This window comes from Monodon monoceros, unplaced genomic scaffold (assembly GCF_005190385.1).
Source record: "Monodon monoceros isolate NGI ecotype Baffin Bay Population unplaced genomic scaffold, NGI_Narwhal_1 Super_Scaffold_20, whole genome shotgun sequence".
NCBI lineage: Eukaryota > Metazoa > Chordata > Mammalia > Artiodactyla > Monodontidae > Monodon > Monodon monoceros.
This window is the reverse complement of record NW_021703777.1, coordinates 21,569,977-21,597,667: the sequence shown is the minus strand read 5'-3', so window position 1 is coordinate 21,597,667 and position 27,691 is coordinate 21,569,977. Positions and strand designations below refer to the sequence as shown.

At 38.8% G+C, this 27,691-nt stretch overlaps 1 protein-coding gene and 1 pseudogene across 1 annotated transcript in view; one reads left to right on the top strand and one right to left on the bottom strand.

Moving 5' to 3' along the window:
* The window catches only part of LOC114902669, a 2,249-nt pseudogene extending 2,011 nt beyond the window's left edge, over positions 1–238 (bottom strand).
* RNF150 (ring finger protein 150) overlaps positions 1–27,691 on the top strand; it is a 236,658-nt gene that overhangs the window by 142,186 nt on the left and 66,781 nt on the right. The window contains exons 2-4 of the mRNA XM_029235117.1: positions 9,028–9,278; positions 19,856–19,927; positions 21,343–21,425. Of these exons, the coding sequence (XP_029090950.1) occupies positions 9,028–9,278; positions 19,856–19,927; positions 21,343–21,425 (406 nt within the window). The remainder of the gene's footprint in view (positions 1–9,027; positions 9,279–19,855; positions 19,928–21,342; positions 21,426–27,691) is intronic.

The window sequence follows — 27,691 nt, the reverse complement described above, 5'->3', positions numbered from 1 at the left end:
CATCTGAGTCATAATGGTGCCTTGACTTCCTTCTGTCACTCCAGCATTGTGTAATATGTTTTCAGCTTATCTTGTTTAAATCTTCATAACAACACTATAAGGGAAGTACAGGTCCATAATCCCGTATCCGAATTCCAGCATCCACAGAGTTCTTCTGCCTCTCCTTCCTCTGGCTCTCAGTCTCCTCCAAAGGTGCCTCCAGCTCCAAAATGTCCCCCCAGAGGAGTTTCCCAGGCATCATTTTCTGCCACCGCTGCCGCCGCCTCCCCTGGGCACGGCGGCCACAACCACCTACGGACAGCCACCTATCACAGAGTTTTATACGAAGACATTTTAGGTGTAGTTTTGCCAAAACTAATGATGTCTACGTCCTATAATCTAGTTGATTGTATTGTGCCAATCAATTTCTTGTTTTGATAATGCACTATAATATGTAAGATGCCACCATTGGAGGGGGCTGGGAGATGGGTGCATGGGACCTCTGTGTATTATTTTTGCCACTTACTAGTTTATAATTATTTCAAAATAAAATTTTTTTAAATGAGAGGGGGAAAGTATTAAAAAAATATGGTGACCAGAAAAATAAGTGCCACCAACAGGATAATAGGAATCACAGGAGAGAAAAAATATAGGAGGAAATATTTCAATAAAGTATGAAGATAAATGTTTTAGAATCAAAGAAAGAATGAAATAGCTTGAATTGAAAGTGTTCATGTACTACCAAACTAATGGATGAATACTCATAAGTAGACCTAGTGACATTTAAGAATATCAAAGACTATTCTCAAATGTAACTCCAAAAGGTTACAAAGAGCAAGAGCAGATCACTTCCAAACAGCAAGAATCATGATGGCATCAGACCTCTCTACAGCAACAATAGTGTAAGTGGATATAACCATCATGAACACACATGCAGTTAACTACACAAGCTCAAAGTACAGCAGCAACTGACAGAATTTCAGAGAGAAAACATATAGAGCAACGGTTGTATGAGACATTTTGACACTCCCCTTTGAGACAATCAAGCAGGCGAAAATAAACAGATACGGAAGATCTAAATATAATTAATAAGCTTAATCAATGAGATATGTATACACAGCAAATAATGTTTTCAAATACACTGTTTCTGAATACAAATGGAACATTTACCCCCCAAAAATATATTAGATGATTAAGGATCAATATCAAGAGACTGTGTTCCTTTGACCATAATGCAACAATAGCAAAATAATAATGATTGCAAATGGATAACTTTAAAAATCACATATGTTTGGAAACTAACTACATAATACTGAATAACACTTTGGCTGAAATGAAATCTGCTTCTTCAGAAATTTTTGATGTCTTACAAAGAAACTTTATTGTATAGTTTTCTTCATATAAGGCTAGTATTTATTAGGTTTATCCTTAGATATTTTATGACTTCTGCTGCTATATGTATAGATCACTTTTTCCATTACATATTCTCGTTAGGTATTACTGGTGTATAGGAACCTCCTAATTTTTGTATGTTGATCTTGAATCTTATATTTTACTGAACATTCTCCTAATTTTAATAGCTGAGTTATCTTGGCTTTTTCAGATGGTCATGTGATCCGTCAAATAATGACAGTTTGTACTCTTCCTTTCCAAGATTTACCACTTCAATTCCTACGTTTCTTTGCACCACATATCACTTCTACTTTAAATATGGACTAATCCTTGTCTTGTTCATGATTTGAATTGAAAACTTCTAATGTTTCTTCCATTTAATGTACTATTTCTGGAAGATACTTTATGTCACAGTAAGTACGTTTCCATATATTTCTCTTAATAAGGATCAGAATGGGTACCATTCCCAACATATGGCTTAGGTTTCTAAGAAGCTGGCTGCTCTACATCTCTCCACGTTAAGTCAGAGAAAAGGAGAGAGGATCTGGGTGCACATACTCAGCCCTTTTATGGATAAGACCTTGGAGTAGCAGACATCACCTCCACTCAACATCTCAGTGGCCAGATATTCATCGCATAGCCACGTCTAGCTGCAAGGGGGCTGCTGATCATTGATGCTTTCCACTCAACAGCCCGTGCCCATCTGAGACACTAATACCATAGACGTGCAAGAGAGCAGATACTGGAGGACAGCTAGCTACACCAGATAATCATATGTTGTATTCCTTTAATTTGTTGATGTACTGAAACGCATTAACGCATTTTTTTTTATTTCCCCCCAAAACTGGAATTTTAATGTTTCATTCTCTGGAACAAACCTGGAATCTTTGGTAGATACTAAATATCAAATTTTATTTGTTTTACTGATGTAATGAAGGAAAGACACAGTGTTCTAAATGTTTATCTAAATCTTTTTTCAGATGTATAATGTACCTTGTTTACAGTGATGCCCTTATTTTCAATGTACATATCTGATTCTCTTGTCAAAAATGTATTTGAGGGCTTCCCTGGTGGCGCAGTGGTTGAGAGTCCACCTGCCGATGCAGGGGACACGGGTTCGTGCCCCGGTCCGGGAAGATCCCACATGCCGCGAAGCGGCTGGGCCTGTGAGCCATGGCCACTGAGCCTGGGCGTCCGGAGCCTGTGCTCCACAATGGGAGAGACCACAACAGTGAGAGGCCCGCGTACCGCAAAAAAAAAAAAAAAATGTATTTGACCTCTTTACTGTTGTTACTCTTCCTGTTTTCACACTAGGTACTCAAACCACTTCTCAAATGAATATTTTACCATTTTGAAATTTATTTACTTTTGAGGCTCCCTCCCCTGTTGGTCCAGGAATAATTCCTGGAAAGCTGTGGAATGGAGAGAATTGTGGGATGTGCTTATGCATAAAATATAGCACACACAGTGATGTATTAAGGTTTGGGGTGAGACATTCACCGGCAGTCTGATAGTTGCTACCCTCGTTTCTCCCTGCATGCAAACTTTCATTTGCACAGAAAAACTGTATTCGAAAATATTCTAGGCCTATGGTCTTATTTCCAAAGTTCATTGAACATTAGCTCTGTACTCCATAGGGCTTCTGTCATAAAGTCTGGTCTACTTTTCCATCTTATGCTGGGCTAGACAGACACCTCAGAATCCTTTTACTCTTCCATCTTAAACTCTTGAACCTATCATGGATTGAAAACTAGTGGCTAGTTTGAAGACTAACTCCAGGTGCTTTCCAGTTAAAAAAAACAAACAAACCAACCTTTAGATGGATGTGTGTTATTTTCTTCTCAAATCATCTCATTTCCTATTGTCTTTTCACCAGGCTTATATTTAGATTCCTGGCCTGGCACCTGTAGGATTTGAATTTATGATTCTCTGCCAGGAATAGCCCAAGGCAGCCATCTCTCTGCATTCTAAGCCCTGGACTCTTTTTTTTTTTTTTTTTTTTGTTAACATCTTTATGGGAGTCTAATTGCTTTACAGTGGTGTGTTAGTTTCTGCTTTATAACAAAGTGAATCAGTTATACATATACATATATCCCCATATCTCCTCCCTCTTGCCTCTCCCTCCCTCCCACCCTCCCTATCCCATTTAACACACAACTCATCTCCTCTTTGGGGAAGATTTCTCTGCCCGCCTCTCTTCCTCTGTGGTTGGTTTGCCATGTGGCTCTCCAGAGTCAAGATAACCCAAACACAAGGCACTCTCCTCCTAAATACACCTCCTCACTCGGTTGTCTCAGTTAAGATGCATCCAGAGAGGTAGACCAAATAACCTCTAATTAGACTCTTAAGCATTACCAAACAATAAGTTTAAAAAACCTATAAATAAGTTTTAAACTTTTTTGGACATGTTTTTAGACTTACAGAAAAGTTGTAAAACAAAACCTTCTTGTACATCCTTTACTGAGCTTCCCCTAATCATTAACACATTTTCTAATGTTAAATCACCCTCACCTTCCTAGGATAAATCCCCTGGGTCGTGAAGAGTTTTTACTATATGGTTGGAATCTATTTGTGAGTGCTTTATTTTTGCATCTGTGTTTGTTAAAAATAATTTTTAAATTAATGCAGAAAGTGATAATACTTTACATTTCTATGGTACTTTGCAGGCTTTGTAAGTCATTTCACATACATTATCTCACTTGAGAATAGATAACCGGGAGCTGACTCTTTTTAAAAAAAAAGTAGATATTAAGTGTATAAATAAAAAATATCTACAAATGGAAACTGCAGGTTTCTCTTAGTGTTGACTAAATTCTAAAGGGCCATCCGTGGAACTGAAGTAAGGATTAGGGGAGAGAGGATGCAGAGAATTGAAAAAGGATTTTTGCTCACATGAACTTAGGAGGGATCTTATCACCCTCCAAGATACACAGGAAGGCATGGGGCCGCCAGCTCTGTAAAATATCTAGCCCTTTGCTGGTTTTCTAAACATTCTGTTAACACAGTGTTTAAGCAACCTGGTTTTGAATTCATAAGTAAAGGATTTCCTGGTTATTCAACATTCTTTGGCTTTTTGAACTTTTGTTTTGATTCCTTACTTATCTGCATGTAGCAAATTAGATGATGGCAATTGAGCGCTCTCCCGGGAAAAGGAAGCACTAAAACTACAGGCTGCTTCTGCTGTTTACCTGGCTGCAGGGTCCTGTGTGTCCTGGTCACACGTTCTCTCGCAGGGCTGAAGAGTTTTTCCGGGATACACGATAATTACACAGCAGCGATCACTCAGAAGTAGAAAGTGCCTTTGGGAGGAAACTAGATGGTAGGCTGACTTCATTTTGCAAAAAGAGACACTCTATATTACAGCGACTAGGAGTCAGAGTATACACAGAATTGCCCAAAGAGCAGGACCTCTTTGTAGATTTTACCCATATAAAATATGCTTTTTGTTAACTTCTCTTCCCCGAGCCTCAGAGCCTCCTGTGTGTCATGGATTAGACGCTTAAGGCAGCACTGAACTCTGAGGACATCTCTCAGCTGGGCTTTCAGCGCGCTGTCCCCCATCACCCCCACTTCTCCCCTCGCTCCCTCCTCACGTACACCCTCAGAGCAATTACACTACAACCTACCTGGGGAGAATCTGCTGGCTTCTCTGGGACGCTAGCTGCAACTTCAAAATGAAGCAAAGATCCGGGAATTGTCTGAAAACTCACATTGGTGCACATGTCTTGTTTGAACAGATTAGATCCTATAGCAGCTTTTGGTCCTGGATTTTGTGCATTGATCAGACTGCTCAGATAATTCATCAAGTCCACTTTGTACCATTTTTGGACACCCTAAATACCTAAATTCTTAATGACTATTTCTACTGAGATAAGTGGATACCCTCAGTATCTCTTTTTATCATGCACAGTAATAGCCTAAAGTGCATGGAGAAATATCCCAGAATCCCATCTATTTTTTACCATCATCAGCCCTAGAAATTCATTATGAATATTGAAGATGAATACGGTTGAGGTCCAGATGAAAAGAACCACCCCATTTCCATTTTCACTGTCTTTTCAAGCAGATGCCGTATATCATGAAAGTACAACAGTGGGATGAACAACACAGGTAGTGTAACTAAGCATTTAAGTTTAAAATAAATGCGTTAAAGTAGCTAATTATACTTTATAAGAAGAGAAAATGTTTTCTCATGTCTTGAAAAATGGGTGATGGGTAATTTAAAATTTTGTGGATATCCAAAATTTGGTTGCCTATTTTTTTCTTTTGAATTTTAGAATTTTATTTATTTTTTTATACAGCAGGTTCTTATTAGTTATCCATTTTATACACATCAGTGTATACATGTCAATCCTAATCTCCCAATTCATCCCACCGCCCCACCCCCCACCATTTTCCCCCCTTGGTGTCCATACGTTTGTTCCCTACATCGGTGTCTCTATTTCTGCCCTGCAAACCAGTTCATCTGTACCATTTTTCTAGGTTCCACATATATGTGTTAATATATGATATTTGTTTTTCTCTTTCTGACTTCACTCTGTATGACAGTCTCTAGATCCATCCACGTCTCTACAAATGACCCAATTTCATTCCTTTTTATGGCTGAGTAATATTCTGTTGTCTATAGGTACCACATCTTGTTTATCCATTCATCTGTTGATGGACATTTAGGTTGCTTCCATGACCTGGCTATTGTAAATAGTGCTGCTGTGAACATTGGGGTGCATGTGTCTTTTTGAATTATGGTTTTCTCTGGGTATATGCCCTGTAGTGGGATTGCTGGGTCATATGGTAATTCTATTTTCAGTTTTTTAAGGAGCCTCCATACTGTTCTCCACAGTGTCTGTATCAATTTACATTCCCACCAACAGTACAAGAGGGTTCCCTTTTCTCCACACCCTCTCCTGCGTTTGTTGTTTGTAGATTTTCTGATGATGCCCATTCTAACTGGTGTGAGGCGATACCTCATTGTAGTTTTGATTTGCATTTCTGGTTGCCTATTTTAAACATGCTGAGCTGAAGTTTGAAAAAACAGTCCAGTTCCAGAGCCCAATTCTTCACTGTTACTCTCTGTGGTCTCTTAATATAATTAAGGAGATAATAGGAGCGTTGTTTTGCCAGGAGGGGCGGAAATTGGTGAAGAAAGGGTTAGGCTACCAAATAGTAAATATGTTAACAGCTCCACAACCCAAAGAGCCTGGTATTGGTCAGCGAAAGATAGACTCATCTTACAATAAAATTTAAAAAAAAATCCAAAAGTAGACAACAATATATGTCTGAGAATTTAGGGGAAAAATAAATTGCATCCTATCTGTCTCCTTTCTGCCCAGCACATTATAGGAGCTCAATAAATGTGTTGTTATTGAATCACATTCAGATTGTTCAAGATTTAAATGGAAAAATAAAACTACATTTAAGGTTTGGATAAGCAATTTTAGATGAGTATTTCTATCATCTTTGGTGGAGAAGAGCTTCCTAAGCAGAGTATCAAAACGGTGCCATAGAGGAATATATTGATAAGTTGACTACTAAAAAGTATAAAACTTGTCCAAGTCTGAGCATACAGAGTCTTATATAAATAACCCCAAGATCTCATCCTCAAAAAAAAAAAAAAAAGTCTCATTCTGGAGCCTTGAATAGACACACATAAAAAATATAAATAAAAAAATAAAATGAAAACTCAGGATTCTGTCACTGATTAAATATCTACAAAGTGCCTGCAGCACTGGGATGAGCTTCATCAGACCAGATTAGTCCAGTATGCAGAGAGGATCATATTTCTGTAGAGACAAAACCTTCCAGCAGCTTTAATTCCTCACGAAACCTCAGACCACATGCAACCATTAGCTGAAGCAAACATGATGAGAGAACAAGCATCAGAATTGTCAGTAAATTCTGCAAAGTTGAAATCTAAGCCATCAGTTTCAGTAATTCCCAGAAATCACAGCCAAATCTAAACACTGTGTAGTTTTGTGATTTTACAGTTGAGCCAGTGCAAAGGTTTTAGGAATTTAAAAAATCATATAATTGTTGTCTCATACACAGACACCATTGTATCTAGTTAGCTTTTAAAAGTATTCATTCAGCTTAAGTGAAATACCATCAAAGAATTTAGGATGGAAAAACTGCATAGAATCAAGGTCAAGTGAAAGCCCTAAATAACTTCTAAGAGACTTGCAACACCCTGAACAGATATAATCTGGTCGTTCCATCTCGCTGACTGACCTCAGCACGTGAATAAGGCCAGCTTTAAGCAGCTGAAGTGGTGTTTACTTTTGTCCAGAATCTATACCCTAATTGTAAATTTGTACTTTAATTTGTAGTAACCCCAAGTAATAGGATATTTCCATGTCGAAGTGGGGCCCATAAAGAACGTTGCAGGCATGGGTTTGAATTGGGGTGATCCCTGAGAACTAGGGAAACTGATGTTCTAATCTGTGCATCAACCACAGTGGCATGTCAAGTAGGCTCATTTGGAGCTAATATCAAATCCTACTCAAGACCCCTTACAGAGGCCCCTGAACTCCTCACCAAGAGACTGTGCCTCAGAGTGTCATGAAGAACAGGGACAATGACCCAGATAACTCAGACTGAAGAAAGGTACCACTTCTGCTTCAAAGTGCCCAGTAAGACACTTTGCGGTGAGAGTATTAGAGAGTGGAGGTAAAACCATCCTGGAACGATCCATACAGCCTCTATCCTCCCTTTGCTTGGCGTGAGAATACACAAACTGTTTATATTGAGTTAGGTAAAATAAGCAGAAGATAATTCTGAGACCATTATTTTATGTTGGCCGGTCGTATTAGAGCTTGTTAAGAAGACTCCTTTGGCAGAAACAGACTCACAGATATAGGAAGCAAACTTGTGGTTACCAAAGGGGAGACAGAAGGCAGCAGAGGCAAATTAGGGGTATGAGATTAACAGATACAAACTACTTACTATGTATACAGTAGATAAGCAACAAGGACGTATAGTATTGCACAGGGAATTATAGTCATTATCTTGTAATAACTCATAATAGAGAATAATCTATAAAAATGCGGAATCACGATGCTGTATGCCTGAAACTAATATAATGTTGTAAATCAACTATGTTTTAATACACTTTGGGGTTGCTTTCGGTACTCACTGTAGGAGAAAACGGCCTTGGGAGTGATTAGTAGAAATCTGTAATTGAGTACCCCTAGTGTCCATGGGAAAGAGAGAACTCAGAGACAGATGACATAAAACTGGGCATTTTATCCTTTGCCATGGGGTACAAAGTGCTTTTTCCTCTCCTCGGGGGGATCTGTGAAATGCAACATAGAACTGTAACCTAGGCCGGTTGGGAAGGGTCTACCCTTTACTAGACCAGGGTCAACACCACCTTAGGGGGCTAGAAAGTAGCACCATCATGACCTCGCTGGTACCAAAATCACGAGTTTGTTTTAGGTTCTTTTCTCATATACAAGATAGCAGCATCCCAAGGTAGCTGAAGAAAGAGAAAATTCAACTCCATTTCGGGCTATTAGATCTGAGAGTTAGACTTGGCTGTTTGATCTGGCATAGAATCATTGAAAGAAGTGGCATTATTTGGTGCCCGTTCCTTTGTCCAGACATTTCACTGTGATTTTCTCTTTCTCTCATCCCCTTACCCTGTTGTCCCTCTCACAACAGGTGTAGAAGACATCGTGGCAATAATGATTCCTGAGCCCAAAGGGAAGGAGATAGTAAGCCTGCTGGAGAGAAACATCACCGTGACGATGTACATCACCATCGGAACCCGGAACTTGCAGAAATACGTGAGCCGCACCTCGGTTGTGTTTGTCTCCATCTCCTTCATCGTCTTGATGATCATTTCCCTCGCCTGGCTGGTCTTCTATTATATCCAGAGGTTTCGATATGCAAATGCCAGGGACAGGAACCAGGTGAGTAGCAGAAAATTAAAAAAAGTAAAAAACTTAAAAATTATTACCAGAATAAGACATATTATTGTGTAAACTTTGGAAATCACAGAAAATACCAAGACCCAAACCAAAATTACCTATGATGCCCCCACTCAGGATAAACACTGTTAACATTTACTGTATAGTTTTTCAGATCTTTTCCAAGTACACATATTTTGATGTTTTGCTAACATTGTTCTGTAACATGGAAGTGCTTTGTCCCACGTTCCTATTGCTCATTTGGGGGGCAATTATTTACTTATTTAAGCACAAAATAAAGGGAGAAAGAGGAAGGGAGCTGAGATTATGCTAATTGTATCAACATAATGTGGAAAGAGCCAGGATGTCCTCCTTGTGAACAGAAGGAGACAAAAAATAAAAGGTATTTTAAAAAACAACTAATTTTGGAACAGACAGTGCCTACACATAGTATAAAATGAAAAAGGTACAAAATGGTATATGGTGAAAAGTAATTGCTTTCCCATGTTTGTCCCTCAGTTAAGCAGTTCTTCTCCTTGGAATATCTTCCCTTCCAGGGATATTTTATATGCTTACAAACGTGTGTGTGTGTGTGTGTATATGTGTGTTTTTAAACAAATGATAGCACACTTAACTCTGTACCAGTATTTCTCACTTCATCTTGGAGATTAATTCTTATCAACACTCAATCCAAGCTGCCTTCTCATTTCTAATAACTGTACAGGCAGACCTTGGAGATATGGTGGGTTTCATTCCAGACCACTGCAATAAAGCAAATATCTCAATAAAGCGAGTCAACAGGAATTTTTTGGTTTCCCAGTGCACATAAAAGTTATGTTTACCCTATACTATAGTCTATTAAGTGTGCAATAACATTATGTCTTAAAAAAGCAATGTATGTACCTTAATTTTAAAATATTGCTAAAAAATGTTAACCATCATCTGAACCTTCAACTCATCGTGATCTTGTTGCAATAGTAACATCAGAGATCACTGATCACAGATCACCATGACAAATATAGTAATAATGAAAAAGTTTGAAGTATTGTGAGAATTACCAAAATGTGACACAGAGACACAAAGAGCAAATGCTACCAGAAAAAATGGTGCCGATAGATTTGCTCAATGCAGGGTTGCCACAAACCTTCAATTTGTAAAATACACAGTATCTATGAAGGGCAATAAAGCGAGGTATGCTATGTAATGTTTTATTTTCTGCATATGCCGCATTTATTTAACCAGCTCCTATTAATGGACATGTTTTCTCTTACCAAAAAACAAAACAAAACACACACACACACACAAACATGTACACGTGACACAACACATTTGTGAGTATATCTGTATGGTAAATTCTGGAAGTTTTATAGCTAGGGCAATAGTATGTGTACTTTAAACTATAATAGATACTGCCAAATTGTCTGCCAGAAAGGTTGAACCAATTTATACATTAACCAACAATATAGTAATACTGTTTATACTAATATAAATGACATTCATGCAGTAGAGTATTAATTTAATACTGCTTATACTAACATATACAACAATATACTAATGACAAACACTATTTACGCATATCCTCACCAAATGAATATTACAGCTTTTTTGTTGTATGCAATTTAATAAGTTAAAAATGGTATCACATTTTTCTTATCACAAATAACATAAAATAGAAAAAAGTGATTTTTTTTTTTCTATGAAGTATCTGCTTACATTATTAGACCACTTTTCAATTGAGCTGTTGGTCACATCGTACTGATGTGTGTAAGCTCTTTACTGGTCAGAGCAGTTAACCCTTTTTTGGGGAATCCTACAGATTCCATTTTTTTCCTCCCAAGTTGTCACTGTCTTTGATTTATCTTTGGAGCTTTTTACCATGCAGAAATTTGGGGGTATTACATAACTGAATTTATCAATTTTTATAGCTCCTGAGTTTTATATAATAAGATCTTCTATAGCCCAAGACTGTAGAAAAACAGTATCTCATGGTTTCATCCACTGCTTTTTTAATTTCACTTTTATGATTAAAACTTTAATCTACAGAGAACTTATTTCAGTGTAAGGAATCAAGTACAGAGCCAACATTAGTTTTGTTTCAGCTTGCCTACCAGTTTTTGTAACTGGTATTTATTGAATAATTAATCTTTTCCTTCTCATATGCAGAACCCTCCCCCATCTAGCATATATTAAAGCCCCATATGTATTCGGTTCTATTTCTATGCTCTATAAAATGTAGCTTTAATCTGTCTATTCACATTGCAATATCATACTGTTTTGAATGTTTTAGCACCATAATGTCTCATATCATATCTGTTCATGCTAATCTTCTTTCATTGCTCTTTCACTTTTTTCATGTTTATCTTTATATGATTTTAGAATCACTTTTAGCTAGGTTTTTAATTTATAGGATAATTTAGAAGGAGTTTATAACCTACTGATGTTGAATCTTCCTATCAAAGTGTAGTATATGTTTTCCCTTTATTCAACTATCCTTTTTGTTCCCTAATAGCATTCAAACTATCCTCATTTAATCTTGCACATTCTTCTTATGTTTATTCCTAGGTCATTGTGTTGCAATTATAAATGAAATCCCCTTTTTCATACGGGAAGTGTTTTGATTTTTTGTTTATTTTGTACATTATTATAATTTAGTAATTTATGTATTTTATAACTTATTATCATTTTAAATTATTATTATTACCTTAATAATAGTGATATTATATAGTATATATTAAATGCAGGCATGTTGTAAGAGCTCTCTATATATTTACATACTTAACCTACTTAATAGGCTTATAGCAGATAATTCTGTTTTCTTCATTTTACAGAGAAGGAAACAGAGGTTAAATAAGTTGCCCAAGGTCACACAGCCTGTTACTAATAGAGACAGCAGCTGAACCAACAGCAAGGCTTCAGAGTGTATGCTCTTAACCACTACATTGTGGTACTTGTGATTGTTTGTATCAGTTTATCAGGATTATACTAATAATATGCAATCAATGATAATTTACTTCTTTCAAATTTTAAAACTCCTTTTTTTCTCTGTTATCTAACTTCACTGACTTGTGCCTCCAGAATCAACTAAAGTAGTAGTAGTAATAGTGAACATATTACTCTTCATTCAGTATTTAATGGGAACATTCTGAGTTTAATGGATCGTTTTTATCATTTCTCAATTTTATTATTTCCCCATGCAGTCTTCTAGGTTAAGATATATATTTAACATGTTGTATAAATGTCAACATAGTCCTGTTTTATTCAGAGTTTTAATCAAGAATGTACTTTTAATTTTAACAAATGCCTTTGCAAGAGCTGTAGTCTGGGTTTTCTCTTTTGATCTGTTAATAGGAGTGGTTTAAATTAATGGATTTCCTAATATTGAACCATCCTGAATTTCCAGTACATGCTAATCCTCTAATGTGTGCTAGACTGATTTGATCATATCTTATGTGGTACATTATTTATTTTTTACCTTGATATTCACATGTGAAATTTGTCCATAGTTTACATTTTTATCATGTTTAGGTAAGGGCTATACTGGTTTTATAAGAAGAATTTGCACATTTTCCTCCATTTTCTATAGTCCAGAGTTGCAGTGTCCAACATGGTAGTCACTAGCCATGCGTGACTATTTAAATTTAAATTAATTGTAATAAAATAAAATGTAAAATTCTGCTCCTCAGTCATACTAGCTACATTTCTAGTGGCTACTAGAATAGATACAGCATAGATAGGACACTTTCATCATCATAGAAAGCCCCATCGGACAGCCCAGTTCTAGAGCATTTTAAACAGCCCTGGAATTCGCTGATCCTTGAAGTATTATAGAACTTTTTGTAAGTCAATAAATTCTAAGTTGTTTTAGGAGGACAGCTCTTGGACTTTTTATTTATTTTATGGAAATTTGTCTGTTTAAATTTTCTATATAGCTTCTGGAACAATTTTTTTTAACATTTTTATTGCTTTTTTCTGACTCTCAAAATGATGCATGTTTATTCTAATAAATTTTGGCAATCATAGAAAAATACTGAAAGAGAAGACAAAATCACCCATCACCTTACTGAATTGTTAACAATCGAGTACATTACCTTTCAGACTTTTAACCCCATATATATATATATATATATATATATTCAGTAAAATGTCATCGTATATGTGTCTATGTATGCATGAGATACAGACACACATGTAAGACATGTAAGTTTGTGTTCTTTTTTTTATTAAATGGTGAGCATTTCCCCCATCATTAAATAATCTTTGAAACATGACTTTTGGTGGCTACCTAGTAGTCGGGTTCCACCACTTACCACAAGTGGACAAGATACTTTATGCTTTAGCTTTCTAAACTAGATGGGAATATACCTTCTTTTTATAGTTATAGTGAGGATTAAATGGCTTAATGTATCTTCTATTTTAAAGTCCCTGAACATGATCAATCACTTACAAAGCTCTCAATGAAGGGTGTCATTATTACTATCATATAGATTCCATAACGATTACATACAATTCCAACTGTGCCACTTTTACTGAATATTCTGGAATTTAAGTGGACCGTTATTACCAGTTAGACACAAGGCAGTGAAACTAGATATAGAACAAATATGTTCAGTTCCACTGGTTCCTAGGGGTTACGTTTGAAGAAACCATACAGCTATAAATCAGTTATTGCGAAGACACTTTCCAGCTGATCCAACAATGATCAATAGAAAGAGTACCCCTATCTTTTTGAGTCTATAGATAACCCAAGCAATCATTGGGAAATTGAGGTAAGGATGAAATTTTAGGCTTGACTTGGTTGAGTAACTATTTCAATTGCTAGTTCACTTTGTGCCGGTAGATAGAGATTGCATTTCTGTCCTGGCCTATGCATACTCTGTGATGTATGTGAAAAGCAAATTAGAGGTGGATGGGGTTTAAGTATTTACTCTGCTCCCGTCCTTGATTACAGGATGTTACCTTCAGGTTACGCAGTGAATTTGGATCATGCTGAAAGTTAGCACTATTTCTTGATCAAAATAGACACCATACTTTAGCCCTTTTATGAGTGGAATAAGACTATATAATTTCCCTTAGAAAAATATTTTTCTTTTGATGGGCAGTGCTTCGTTCCATTCAGCGGAAAGTTACAACTGTATAAGCTATAGCTGTACTAACCATTAGGTGAACTGAAGTCATTTATTTTTATTGAAGCACTATTGGCCCTTCAGAAAGAGTAGCTCTCAGGTTAGATGTAGGCTCACAGTCTGAAATGGAATATCAAAGGCATTAATGTTACATTGGTGAAGTATCTAACCTTTCAGGTGTGTGATAGAGAGACTGAACTTGAATTAGCCAGAAGCGTACCTCAGTCTCTGCTTGGCTTGGTGGAGATCACACTTAGAGGAAAGTCACCGTCATCTTACACGATCATTAGCCTTTTCAGATCATTTCAATGCAGTTTCTCACAGAGTAAGATTTGCTAGATGTTCTTTATGTTAGTAACCTCACAGCGAGGTGGATGATGACATGGAGAATATGGGCCACAATTTAAAGTGGAGAAGGAGATTTGGCCGGAGTGCCATGTTTCCTAAAGCAACTATACCAAGATAGTGCCAGGGCAAGGTAATAGTTAAACACACAGCTTTGGAGTCAGGTCTGGATCCACATCTTTACTCTGGAAGTTTCTAGTGGTATGATCTTATGTGGGTCTTCACCTTTCTGTGCCTAGATTTCCTCACATATAAAGTGGGAATGGGGACTTCTCTGGTGGTCCAGTGGTTAAGACTGTGTGCTCCCAGTGCAGGGGGTATGGGTTTGATCCCTGGTCGGGGAACAAAGGTCCCGCGTGCTGCATCCAGGAAGGGTCTGTAAGTGGAGATGCTTCTGTCTACTAAAGAGCGAGAACCAAAGTGGTCCCTGATTGATGCTGCGCTGTCCTCAGGGGATAGAGAGCAAGTATTCAGTGAGGTCATTAGCTGTTGATTTACTGTGTTTCGATAATTCAGGTCTCAAAGGATCTTTGCCTCCCAGTTCTGTTCTGAGCGGATGACAATGATGAGCTGGTAAAGCTGGAAATGACGTGACCTTACGTACCTAAGGTTACTAATAAAAGAAACTAAGGTCCAGAATATTTAAGTGACTTGGCCAAAGTCACACAGTCAGTGAGTGCCAGAAAGAGGACTAAAAGCTGGATTTTCTTACTCCCAAGCCATTGCCTTCTCCTCTACAACACCTCCCCCCCGAAAATAATCCTGTTTTTACCTCATGCCCTGTGTGCACAAACAGCTTTAAGTCCTTACCCTGTGGAGTCACCATGGCCGCCAAAGGAGTCTAATTCTTTTATCCATATTTCTAAGTGGATGGAGGGGTGATTTGCATCATAGAAATTGATTGGACTTGCTGTGCAATGGTTTCTGTCCCATCAAGCAGGCCCAGGAGAATCATTATTATGTATTAGAGCAAGTGCGGGAAGTGGCTGAGTCACCTGTGGCCACATGAGCATCCAGATGACTGGGACCAACTCTGTTTATGTCTATAATGTCCTCTCTTCACCTAGAACATAAGGACATTTAATAATTTTATCACTTGGTCGTGTTGGTGATGACAGTAATGATTAGAAAATATAGCTGTCAGAAAAAAAAGAGGCAAAGATGATACAGAATTATTCAACCAAATGAGATAGGAAGAACATAAACTCGATTTTATTTTATTTTATTTTATTTTATTTTGCGGTACGCGGGCCTCTCACTGTTGTGGCCTCTCCCGTTGCGGAGCACAGGCTCCGGACGCGCAGGCTCAGCGGCCATGGCTCATGGGCCCAGCCGCTCCACGGCACGTGGGATCTTCCCGGACCGGGGCACGAACCCGTGTCCCCTGCATCGGCAGGCGGACTCTCAACCACTGCGCCACCAGGGAAGCCCCATAAACTCGATTTTGATGCTGTGTTTTGGCATCCTTAGTCCTAGTTTTTTCTCACCTTGACTGCATTTCTGTTTATAACACAGAGGGGAACTAGAGGGAAATGTCTTATTTTTCTGAGTTTCTTAAGTATTTAGGAGATAACTAAATTATACATCTTGGGTTGGAGTCTGTCATTGTTTACTATCCTTGTTGGTGTTTATGTCAGACTTTATTCTTCTCATAAATGGCTGTGTGTTTATTTTCCATAAAGCTGTTTATCTTCATTGTTGTCAAGGAACCAGTAACCTTGGTAAATATTTTCTTATACCTGTTTCAATCAAATTGATGAGTAAATCTAATTTCCAAGATGGCTCAACTCCTGACAAATTTTTAGTGAAAAGTATAATATGATTTGGATCTGGTTGGGTTAGAGAACATCTATAGGAGCATCCTGGAGAAGGGATAGGAATCCCTGCCTGAAACAACAGGTCTGTACAAACCTGAGGAGGTCCCTATCTGCCCAAGGTGGTCCCTCCATCTACCTGAGGTGGTCCCTAAGTCTTCCATTAGCATCACATCACTCTGCATTTCTAAGGAGCACAAAGGAAAGAGTCTGTTTTGTGATGATCTTCTGCTCCAGTCCCTAGATTCTCTGCTCAACTATATACAAGACTTGGTTTGAGCAAGGTCTGTAGCTTTTCCTCTCATTTATATTCGGTGAAGTTAATATCCCAAAGACAGAAGAGACCAACTACAAGAGCAACAACTTCCTTATTTGGGCCATTTTATTAAGAATTTTTATGGGCTTCTGTCATTAGTTTGCATTTTGGAAATCCAATAATACTAGTGTGAAAATAGTTGAAAGTGGGGCAATCGTCTTTATTCAGAAGTCAGTATTTCTGAAGAAATAGAGACATGCCCATATTGACAAAATTTGGCTACATGCAAATGGTCATAGCATTTTTTTAAACTTTACAGTGCTTTTCCCTGGTCCCATAGTTAACATCTATATCTCAGAAGCTGGTTTTTCCATATTTTCCAGGTATCTAGATCATCTCTTTTTCCCCTGGCAGGGCAGATTTTCATATCCTTCATTAGTCCCTACCAAAACGCAATCCTTTTCCTCCTCAAAAGAGGTATAGGTGGGCTTCCCTGGTGGCGCAGTGGTTGAGAGTCCGCCTGCCGATGCAGGGGACATGGGTTCGTGCCCCGATCCGGGAGGATCCCACATGCCGCGGAGCGGCTGGGCCCGTGAGCCATGGCCGCTGAGCCTGCGCGTCCAGAGCCTGTGCTCCGCAACGGGAGAGGCCACAAGAGTGAGAGGCCCGCATACCGCAAAAAAAAAAAAAGAAAAAAGAGGTATAGGTAAGCTTTGCTTACCTTATCACATGTATTACTTATAGTTTAACATAAATTTTCCCATTAACTGGCGGAGTTTCTCAGGTTGTATTTCATGCTTTTAAAAAATCTCTGGATTTAAGATTTTATTCACTTATCAACCCTTTATGGAGTTTCCATTAGATAGTAAGCTGCAGAGAGCAGGAAGGTGTATGTATTTTTTCACTACCATTGTTTCAAAACCCAGAGCTAGGCCTGGAACAAAATAAGTGACCCGAGATACGTGTGGAATGATCACGGGTCACTGATTGAAGGCAGCTTTATTCTAGGTGCTGGGGACACAACGGGAAGCAAAAATAAACCCAGTTGTGCACTCAGGGAGCTCACTTGAGCGAAGTAGAACGGGAGTTGATCATCAAAATAAACATCAACTTGCAAATGTTGTGACAGTGCCCTGAAGCGAAGGTACACAGGAGCTGTGAGGATCTGGACTCCAGGGGTCCTCTCTCCTGGAAGAAGAGGGAGGAGCTTCCTGAGGAAGTGGCTTGAGTTAAGACCAAAGGATGGTTAGGCACCAGCTAGAGGAAGAGGAAAGGAAAGAGAGTTGCATCCTGTTTAGTTTCATCTCAGTTCTTTTCTTTTCCTCTCACTGTATGTTCCCCCTTGGTATTTATCATTATAGCCTCTTCCTATTTTTCCCACCACCTTAGTTTGCTCAATACTCATGGATTTCCTTATAGGTCTCAAGTGTATGTTGGTCTCCTTTTAGGAAACAACCAAGGCTTACTTTTCTGTTAAAAATGCCAGTAATTATTCTAGAAACTAAGGACAGAATATCAAAGAGAAAAATGAATTAACAAGGGAAGCATGTCCTCTCCTACCTATTTACTCTAATTGGGGTGTGCTTAGGGACATGCCGTATCACAGGTACTTAATAGATTTTGATTGGTTGGTCAGCTGATTGGTTAGTTGACTGGCTGGTTGGCTGGCTGGCTGGCTAGATGTTGGTTGGTTAGCTAGCTGATTAGTAGGTTGTCTGGCCACCTAGCTGCTGGCTGACTGGGTAGGTGTTTGGTGATTGGCCGACTGCCTGGTCGGTGTACTGGGTAATTGGTGAAAAAAATGAGAGGGGTAATTTAGCTTTGGTTTTAAATTCAGACTTAATTTTTACTCAGATTCTGACTGACCTGTCACTAACTCTATGATATTAGACAATTTACTTAAGCTCTTTAAGTCTCCATTCTATAAAATAGTATTTTTCTCATAGAGCTGTTGTAAGGATAATAGTGATATAGCTTACAAAGCTTTAGCACGGTACTTAGGCTAAATGAACTCTTCATTAGTATATGCTCACTACTTTAAAGAAAAGAAAGAAGCTGGAGTTTTATTTCCAAAAGAAACAAAATTAGTGAAAGCACATGCTTCTTTTTAAATGTTTGCCCTGTTAGTCTTTCAAATATGTCTCACTGCTGCAAATACACTTCTGTTACAGACTAGAAATACACATACCTGAGAAGATTACAGTATGTGGAAAACTCATAAGCGCACAAGCAAACCATTTTTTTCCTCGACAGATTAAAACGTATTTCTCTCCCCACCCTCTTCCTCTCCCATTCTTCCTCGTGGCCCTATTATTGTATTATTGTAGGGTGCATTAGGATACTAACCTCCTCTATTAAAAAGGAGTGCATAATATATTATTTCTTAACGTGGGTGATGATGGTTACCCAGGTGTTTGCTCTATAACTATTTGCTAAACTGAATATGTATGATTTATGTATTTTCCTATGTGCACACTCACACTTAAACACACACAAAAGAGGTGAAATTGGCATGTAACAAGGTGATGGGATAGGATAGTACAGACCAAATATAAACCTAAGTTGGGTCTAGATAAGCAAAGGAAATTGCTTAAAAATTCCAAATTGAAAGAAATACACAAACAATATACCCTGTGAACAAGAGATAGAGATTATTCGAACTACTCCAAATTGGCTATCTCCATGTCACAAATTGAGTGGCTAGAGTGACAAATTAGGGAACTGTTTGTTTGTTTTGCTAACCTGCATGGATGTGACCTGCGCTGGAGTCACTGTGGGGCAGGATCCTTCCATGTCGTATTCCACTTGCTTAACCTCAGGCATGAAGAGCTTCTCTCGATGACAGAGCTCTTTAGTAGGCTGCGATGAGTCAAGTCCCTTTGCACAGGTATCACTGCCCCGTCTCTTCCAGCCATCTTCATTAACATGCCTTCTACTTGTGCATGATTTCACACACAGCTGCCCTGGTTTACTGAATGCTATCAGACACAAAGTTAAGAATTACAAGTCTTTATTACTAACAAGCAGCTTTTGGTTTTTCAGCGCCGACTGGGAGATGCAGCAAAGAAAGCAATCAGCAAGCTCCAGGTCAGGACCATCAAGAAGGGTGACAAGGTAACAGCCTCTTTTCTTTTTTGGCAAGGAGTTATTCAGGGAAGTGTCCGAGTTTCCTAGCAGCCAGTGTGGAAAAGAAGATGAGAAAGGGAAATACATACTAATAGTTCTCCTGTGAACATCTGTTATTATACCCATCATTATTTAACATAATTTAAATCAGTTTATAAAATGCATACTATAGGACAACAAAGTAGTTGGAGGAAGAATTGAAAAGTAGGTATAGGAAAAGTAGATGCAACCAGGATGAAATCAGTATACACACGCATTACCTGAAACATATAGCAGAAATGGGTCCCAAAATTTAAGCTGGGGCTCTCCAGCAAGCCAATGCAAAGAGGGAAACAATATTCAATATTCAAACAAATCTAATTACCTTATTCCAGTGTCCCACAAGATAAAAACAAAATGGCTGTTGCTGGTATTACAGCTTGAGAAAGTTTTTCCATGAATCCTTGCAAGGAAGATTGTTATGTGCTGAGTGATGTCCTCCACTTGAGTCTGCAGCAAATGCAAGAAGCATATTTAGTCCCTCTGAAATTGAGTTTCTAGAACCCCAACGTCAAGGCAACAGTCTCTAGCTGTAGAATGATGACATAAAGCCAAAAGCAGAAGCATATCTTAAGGAAGGACCGCAAAGTAGGCCAGTCTAGGCCCACAAGCCTCTCAAGGCCTCTGTTCTCCCTGGGAGAACTTTTCCCCCAGGAGAAATTTTAGAGCAGTGAATTGCAGTACATGGGTTTGGGGCTCCTTGGGTCGTTGTAAGAGATTCACAACTCTACTTGTATATGGTATTGTCTCCAGTATGAATAATTGATTAGTCTCGCTAATTACGTGCTGCTGTTTTTCAACTATATAAAAATACCGTTGAGCTTAATAGGATAAAACTCATTTAAAAGTATCACTAAATTTAAAGTATATTTTTTCATTACTTTTTTATCCTCAAACAGGTTAATAAAAGAACAAGGACTATTACATAAGTAATGTATTATGGGGTGTTGAAAGAGATTTATGTACTTGAAAAGAAAGCTGGAACCACTATTTAAGAGTTATATACATTAGATTCCCGAGGAATGGATAGATTAAATATCATTTTGACAATTCTCCATGAATAGTATTTCTCATCCTCGAGACTTGGCTATGTCACCTCCGATTATAATAAGTAGCATTATTAGTAATGGTACATTAAAAAACTGTTCCCTCACAAAAGCTTTTGCAGTGGAACCCGGAAACAGAAAGTGGAGGTTGGAAGGAATAGAAACTAAACCAGTGTACAATAAATTATGGATTAAGAAAACTGGCGCCGAGACAGTTGAAAGCCTTGCTCCAGGCAAGCTCTCCTTTGGCTTGTTATTTGTGTGTTTACCGGAGTTGAAGGTGGGAAAGCAGGCTCATCTGTGCTGTCTCTGTTGCAGGAAACCGAGCCTGATTTTGACAACTGTGCAGTTTGTATTGAAGGGTACAAGCCCAACGATGTGGTCCGGATCTTGCCCTGCCGGTGAGTGGCTAGGCTGCCTGCTTTTGACTGGGGCGTGTGTGGACAGTGTCTGCTAGCCTCACTGGCTCCGACCTGCTCGGCCTAGCCCTGCAAGGTCAGTCTTCCCCAACGGTGCCGTATTCGAATAAGAAACCACCAACAAGCTCATTCTTTTTGTATAACCTTTCTCCTTGAAAACATTTTCTCTTGTGACATCAGAAATATTTTTCCGATCCTCTTCTCACCAAAGGGAGGAGACTACTGCTATGACCTAGGATCTCATGTACACAGTTTGATGATGTAGCTCCAAGTTCAAGTTTTTTTTAACAACAGATCTATGATATTCAGAATCATACTCGCTTTTACAAGTGCTATTTTAATTAAAATAATAAACTCTTAAAAATGTTTTCTGAATGATCATGAAGGGATCAGCAAACCAGAATACAGTCAGGAGGGAGTAGGAAGCCAAAGGCAGATTTCATTCCCCCTTATTTTTTATTGACAAGAAGAGAATGTGACCATCACCCCCAAACTTCTAGAATCTAGGGGCGGATGCCAGCATGTGTAGTTGGAAAAACTGCCAACTGGTGATTCCCTTAGAACCCTAAGCCCTCTCCCTCAAGTGAAATTCACCGTTAAGGTGTCTAGATTCTTTTTATACATTAAAATATATTTACATTTATTAATGTAAATATTAAAATTACATTTTATAACATTAAAATAAATATTACATTTATTAACATTAAATAAATTTAAATATTAAAATAAAATAAAATATGTTAAAGGTGCCTAAAGCTTTTTTAGTGTTTTTGCATCTGTGCAGGTGTCCTAAAAATAAAAATTAAATACTGCCTTAAACAAAGAGCCTTCACTTAGAAATACTGGCTTTAAAAATTCTAACAGTATTTAAGGAAATAAAGTAGAACACAGTCACCACCAACATATAAAACAATCCATTCGGTCATAAAACAATGTGATGTTAAGAACTATTTATTAGAAACACAAAAGAAATAGGATATGCCTTAGAGGAATTAGTTTAATGATCTCAAAGTGACAAAATCTCAAAGTGACAAAAAGGAACAAGATACTCAAATAGATGCAGACACTCCAAGGGGAGTGGATTGTGCTTGAAATGCTCTCAGGCAAATTGATCAGTAGGAAAACCAGCCTGAGGAAAGCGCACTCTGGTGGCCCCAGCTGAAGCCTTCAGGTGGGATTCCCTTTCCTTAGTTTATAGATGGTTGACTGTCTCTAAGAACAAATCATAAATTGGGACACATAAAGACTTGGCAGCGTCCTTCATGTGAGGGTACTATAGATAAATTCTCTCTCTAGACATTATACTTGGTATTTTCTTGGTGACTTCTAGAAATGCTGGCCAAGAATGGCAGTATGTGGACTACAGACAGCCTCTCCCGCTAGCATCTTTCCTCTCTGCAGCATTTTATTAAGAGTTTTATAAAGCCTCATACCTATGCACAAGGAAAGTCTTGATTTTACTTTCCTTTGGAGCTGGCTTAGAGCCCTGTGAGGCTCCTACTAATAAAAAATATCCAAAGCTAAAATTAAAGGTAAATAGCATCTTTTCCCTGAGAATCCAAAGAACTTTACAAAAGTAATTATGAAAAAATACTAAAAACAGAACTACCATATGACCCAGCAATCCCACTACTGGGCATATATCCTGAGAAAGCCATAATTCAAAAGGACACATGCACCCCAATGTTCATTGCAGCACTATTTACAATAGCCAGGACATGGAAACAGCCTAAGTGTCCAATGGTAGGTGAATGGATAAAGAAGATGTGGCACATATATACAATGGAATATTACTCAGCCCTAAAAGGGAACGAAATTGGGTTATTTGTAGAGATGTGGATGGACCTAGAGTCTGTCATACAGAGTGAAGTAAGCCAGAAAGAGAAAAACAAATATTGTACAATAACACATATATGTGGAATCTAGAAAAGTGGTACAGATGAACCTATTTGTAAGGCAGGAATAGAGACGTAGATGTAGAGAACAGATATGTGGACACAGTGTGGGGAAGGGGAGGGTGGAACGAATTGGGAGATTAGGTTTGACATAAATACACTACCATGTGTAAAATAGTTAGCTAAGGGAACCTGCTGTATAGCACAGGGAGTGCAGCTCGGTGCTCTGTGACGACCTAGATGGGTGGGATGGGCGGGTGGTGGGAGGAGGTCCAAGAGGGAGGGTATATATGTATACATAGAGCTGATTCACTTCGTTGTACAGCAGAAACTAACACAGCATTGTAAAGCAATTTTACTCCAGTAAAAGAAAAAAAAACTATATATAGGCTTACTTTAGCTCCATCATTCATACTGTATAAAATAGCTTGTTCAGTTAGAGCTCTTTCATGAGTATATTTCATGTTACTGCATATAATTGCTGGAGGTTGCATAATATCTAAGTCACAGATGTACCACAATGTAATTTACTAGGCCCCGGTTGCGGACCATTTAGCTGATTTCAGTTTTTAATTATGACGAATTACATTGCTTTAGCAGTATTTAAATTGTCATGATATATTTATTCCAGATCTGCTTTTATAGTATATTTTTTAGAAATTTTAACAAAGACAAAAGTAGCACGTTAGTACTTGTCACCAAAAAAAAAAAAAACTTTAGGAAGTTTAATCTTATTTATGCTAACACTTGCCCTATAGGCCAATTTAGTTTGGCCTCAGGCTCCTCCTTTCTACATCATCATTTGCTTCTCAGCTCATTTCTTGATTCTTTTTGTTTCAAGTTCCTCACTGTACCTCTGCTTTTATTTCCTTCCTGTGGGCCCTGCTTTAAATAACAAATACATCGAGGATTACCAAACTCAGGTTGTAGTTGCTGTTTGATCTTAAACTAGACACACAGGCCTACTCTTTGAAGAGTTCTCCAGTTTTTCCATGTGGCTTTTAAAAATCAAGATATTTATGCCTGTTGCTGATTTCTGCCAGACAGTTGGCACTAATGGATGTTATCAAACAAATGCACTGGCATTTGCTTTTTTGCTAGATAATTTCCTCTGGGGTATTATTAAGCCTTTGCTCCTATGAACTTTATAGTCTCTCTTACCAATTATTTCCAGGCTGACTCATCCACAGAATTCTTTGCATCTCCTTGGAGTAAAAACTGTTGCAAACAGTGTTCCAGCGTATTGTCTTTCTTCTCTCACACTCTTTTCGGTGGCCTCCTAACTCCTGACATGCTGGGTGCCTCTCTTCTCTCCAGTTGCCATTTAGGGGGTCTTTCCAAATCACCCAGTCTCGTACCATGACTTTTTCAAAATCATTCTTCCCTTTTAAAGACACTTGCACAAATTAGGATGAATTAATAAGTGATTCTTCCTCTTTATTTGTAGTCATGGTGATGAATAAAGTTAAACTGTGCACATATTCGTGTGCTATTTCTCCCCCATTCTTTCTTTGTCAGGGTCCTTCTCTAGCCCTTGGAGGCAAGCTTCCCCATTGGGTGAGCCTGGACACCCACGTTTCATGTGAGGGAGGGACCACGACAGCACACAAAACATCTCAGGTGTAACTTTGGTGGTTTGGATTGGATCCTAATACACCACTAAGATATTTTCCAAGCAGCTGTGGCTTTGCCGTAGCATACCTACGCCAAAACGTACAACGACTGCACTCTAGGGCTGTTTTGTGTGACTAGGATCTGTACTTGCGATTTTGATTTTTAGCCACAAAAGATATCTTATTGAAGTTCTGTTGTCTTCTCTTGTCCAGAGAAGAAGTTGGGCTCTCTGATTCTTCTTCGGCTTTTACCCTATGGTGTCCCCACTGTCCTTCAATGGTTATTCATCTCAGACTGTTTACCCAATTGCAAACGCCGTATCTCAGAAACAGCGTGATCCCCTTGGGCAGAGCAAACGTCCTTGTTTGTCACTTTTTAAAAACAAAGCAGTGTATGCATCCTTTCTCTACATGTTTGTCATTTTTTAAAAACAAAGCAATGTATACGTCCTTTCTCTATGTGCCTATACAGTTCTTTCCTATCTCTAATTTATTACTAAAGCGTTATCACTAATTTGGGAAGATATTAGTTTCTACTACTGTCTTTTCCTTTGTTTGCAAACTCTCCCCACAATTTAGGAAAAAGTATGAAAGCTCCGTGGCAACAAGCAGGCCCTTGCCATAACCTTTTTAGTAACTAAATGCTTTATTCAAAACAACAAACATTTCTTTTGTAGCAACTGTATACCAGGAATAGTGTGAAGTACCAGAAATGAAAAGATAAATGGCATGTTCCCTGCTGTAAAGGAAATCAGGCTAGTGAGGGAGAGATAGAAATTCAAATAAGTCATCACAATACAGAGTGACATATATGCAGCAGTAATAGCAAAATGAATTAAAATTTTGGAGGAACTAATACCAGGCACAGGGAAGTTAAGAAAGGCTCCACAGGGCTTCCCTGGTGGCGCAGTGGTTGAGAGTCCGCCTGCCGATGCAGGAGACACGGGATCGTGCCCCGGTCCGGGAAGATCCCACATGCCGCGGAGCGGCTGGGCCCGTGAGCCACGGCCGCTGAGCCTGCACGTCCGGAGCCTGTGCTCCGCAACGGGAGAGGCCACAACAGTGAGAGGCCCGCGTAAAGAATCGGGGTCTTTTCATGGGCCAGTCAGAATTGTCCTCTAGGGTAAAACCAGAATGTGTCTTAACTCGCCTTAGCTCATTCCATAGTAACCCATCGATGAGCTATTCAAATTGCATCATCCCCAGCCCCCTAGAGAGACAGAAAAGCAGTTTCTGACAGACGACAGAGTTCGGCTGGGTACTAATGGCCCCATGGAGGCAGCATGTCCTGCTGGCTTGTTATTGTCACAGTTGGATTACAGATAAAATCCTCTAGTGCTCAAGTCATTGTCTTTGGTAGCCGTGCCTCCAACTTTTCACCAGTTCCTATACAAAATTCTCATGATTACAAATTAGCTCCTGTAGTTACGTTTTGTAAATAGTGCTTCTTGGGGGGAAACCATAGGAGGCAAGTGCTGTGGACACTGGCTGCCCTTTTAATCAGGACTTGGTGCGTATTTCAGAGCTGGGAGTCCAGGTCAGTGAGCAGCTCTGCAGGTCCATGGCTTGTTGGGCTCTGGCCTCTTCACAACAGGATTCAGTTTTGTCCTGAGCAAGCTTACCTGGTAGAGCATTCTGGAAGGTGGGGGGGGGGGGCGTGGTAAATATATATAGCATAAAGTTGATCGTTTTAACTGTTTTTACATTTATATTTCAGTGGCATAAAGTATATTCAAATTATTGTGCCACCATGAGGACATTCATCTCCAGACTGAAACTCTGTAGCCATTAAACAATAACTCTCCATTCCCCCAGCCTGGAGTTGTGCGTGTGTGTGTGTGTGTTTTAATTTAGGCTTGATTTTTTATTAACAGAAGAAAATGTCAGTGAAGGAACTTAGTTTTGATTCAAGAATCTAATCTAAGTTAGCTAGCTAAAAATTGATTTTTACGTATTCAATTCGAAACCTGATAGTGAATGATAATTCTGTATATATCTGGTATTATTATTATTGCTATTATTACAATACTAATATGATGTTACTCTTACCATTATTATTAGAACTGTTACTATCCTATTACTATTCCTAACATCGTTACCACCATCCATTCTTTCCTGGCTTTCTGAGGTAGCCTTCTCACTGATCTCCCTGTTTCTACTCCTGCCCCTTAGTCATTCATTCTGATAAGTCTATTTTTAATTATCCAGCTAGATTGGCTGGACTCCGGGTACTTTTTTATGTTTTTTTTATTTTTTATTTTTGGCGATACGCGGGCCTCTCACCGCTGTGGCCTCTCCCGCTGCAGAGCACAGGCTCCGGACGCGCAGGCTCAGCGGCCGTGGCTCAAGGGCCCAGCCGCTCCGCGGCGCGTGGGATCCTCCTGGACCGGGGCACAAACCCGTGTCCCCTGCACCGGCAGGTGGACTCCCAATCACTGCGCCACCAGGGAAGCCCTCCAGGTACTTTTTTAGCGAGCACAAATTTAAACTCATTAAGTGTATCAGAAGTATGACTAAAAAAACTGTTTCTTTATGAAGATTAATTGAAATATACTTCAGTCCTTCTGTTTCTGTAAAATGTGTTTCTGTAACAGGGTAGATTCACAGAAAATGAAGAACGTGCACTATTTCATATTCACTCCTTACAAGAGAATTGAGCTGCCTGGTGCCATTGCCACTGATTTTATCAGGAATTACTGTAAGAAGGAATCTTAGGAAACTTGCCATTGTGGCTCTCGTT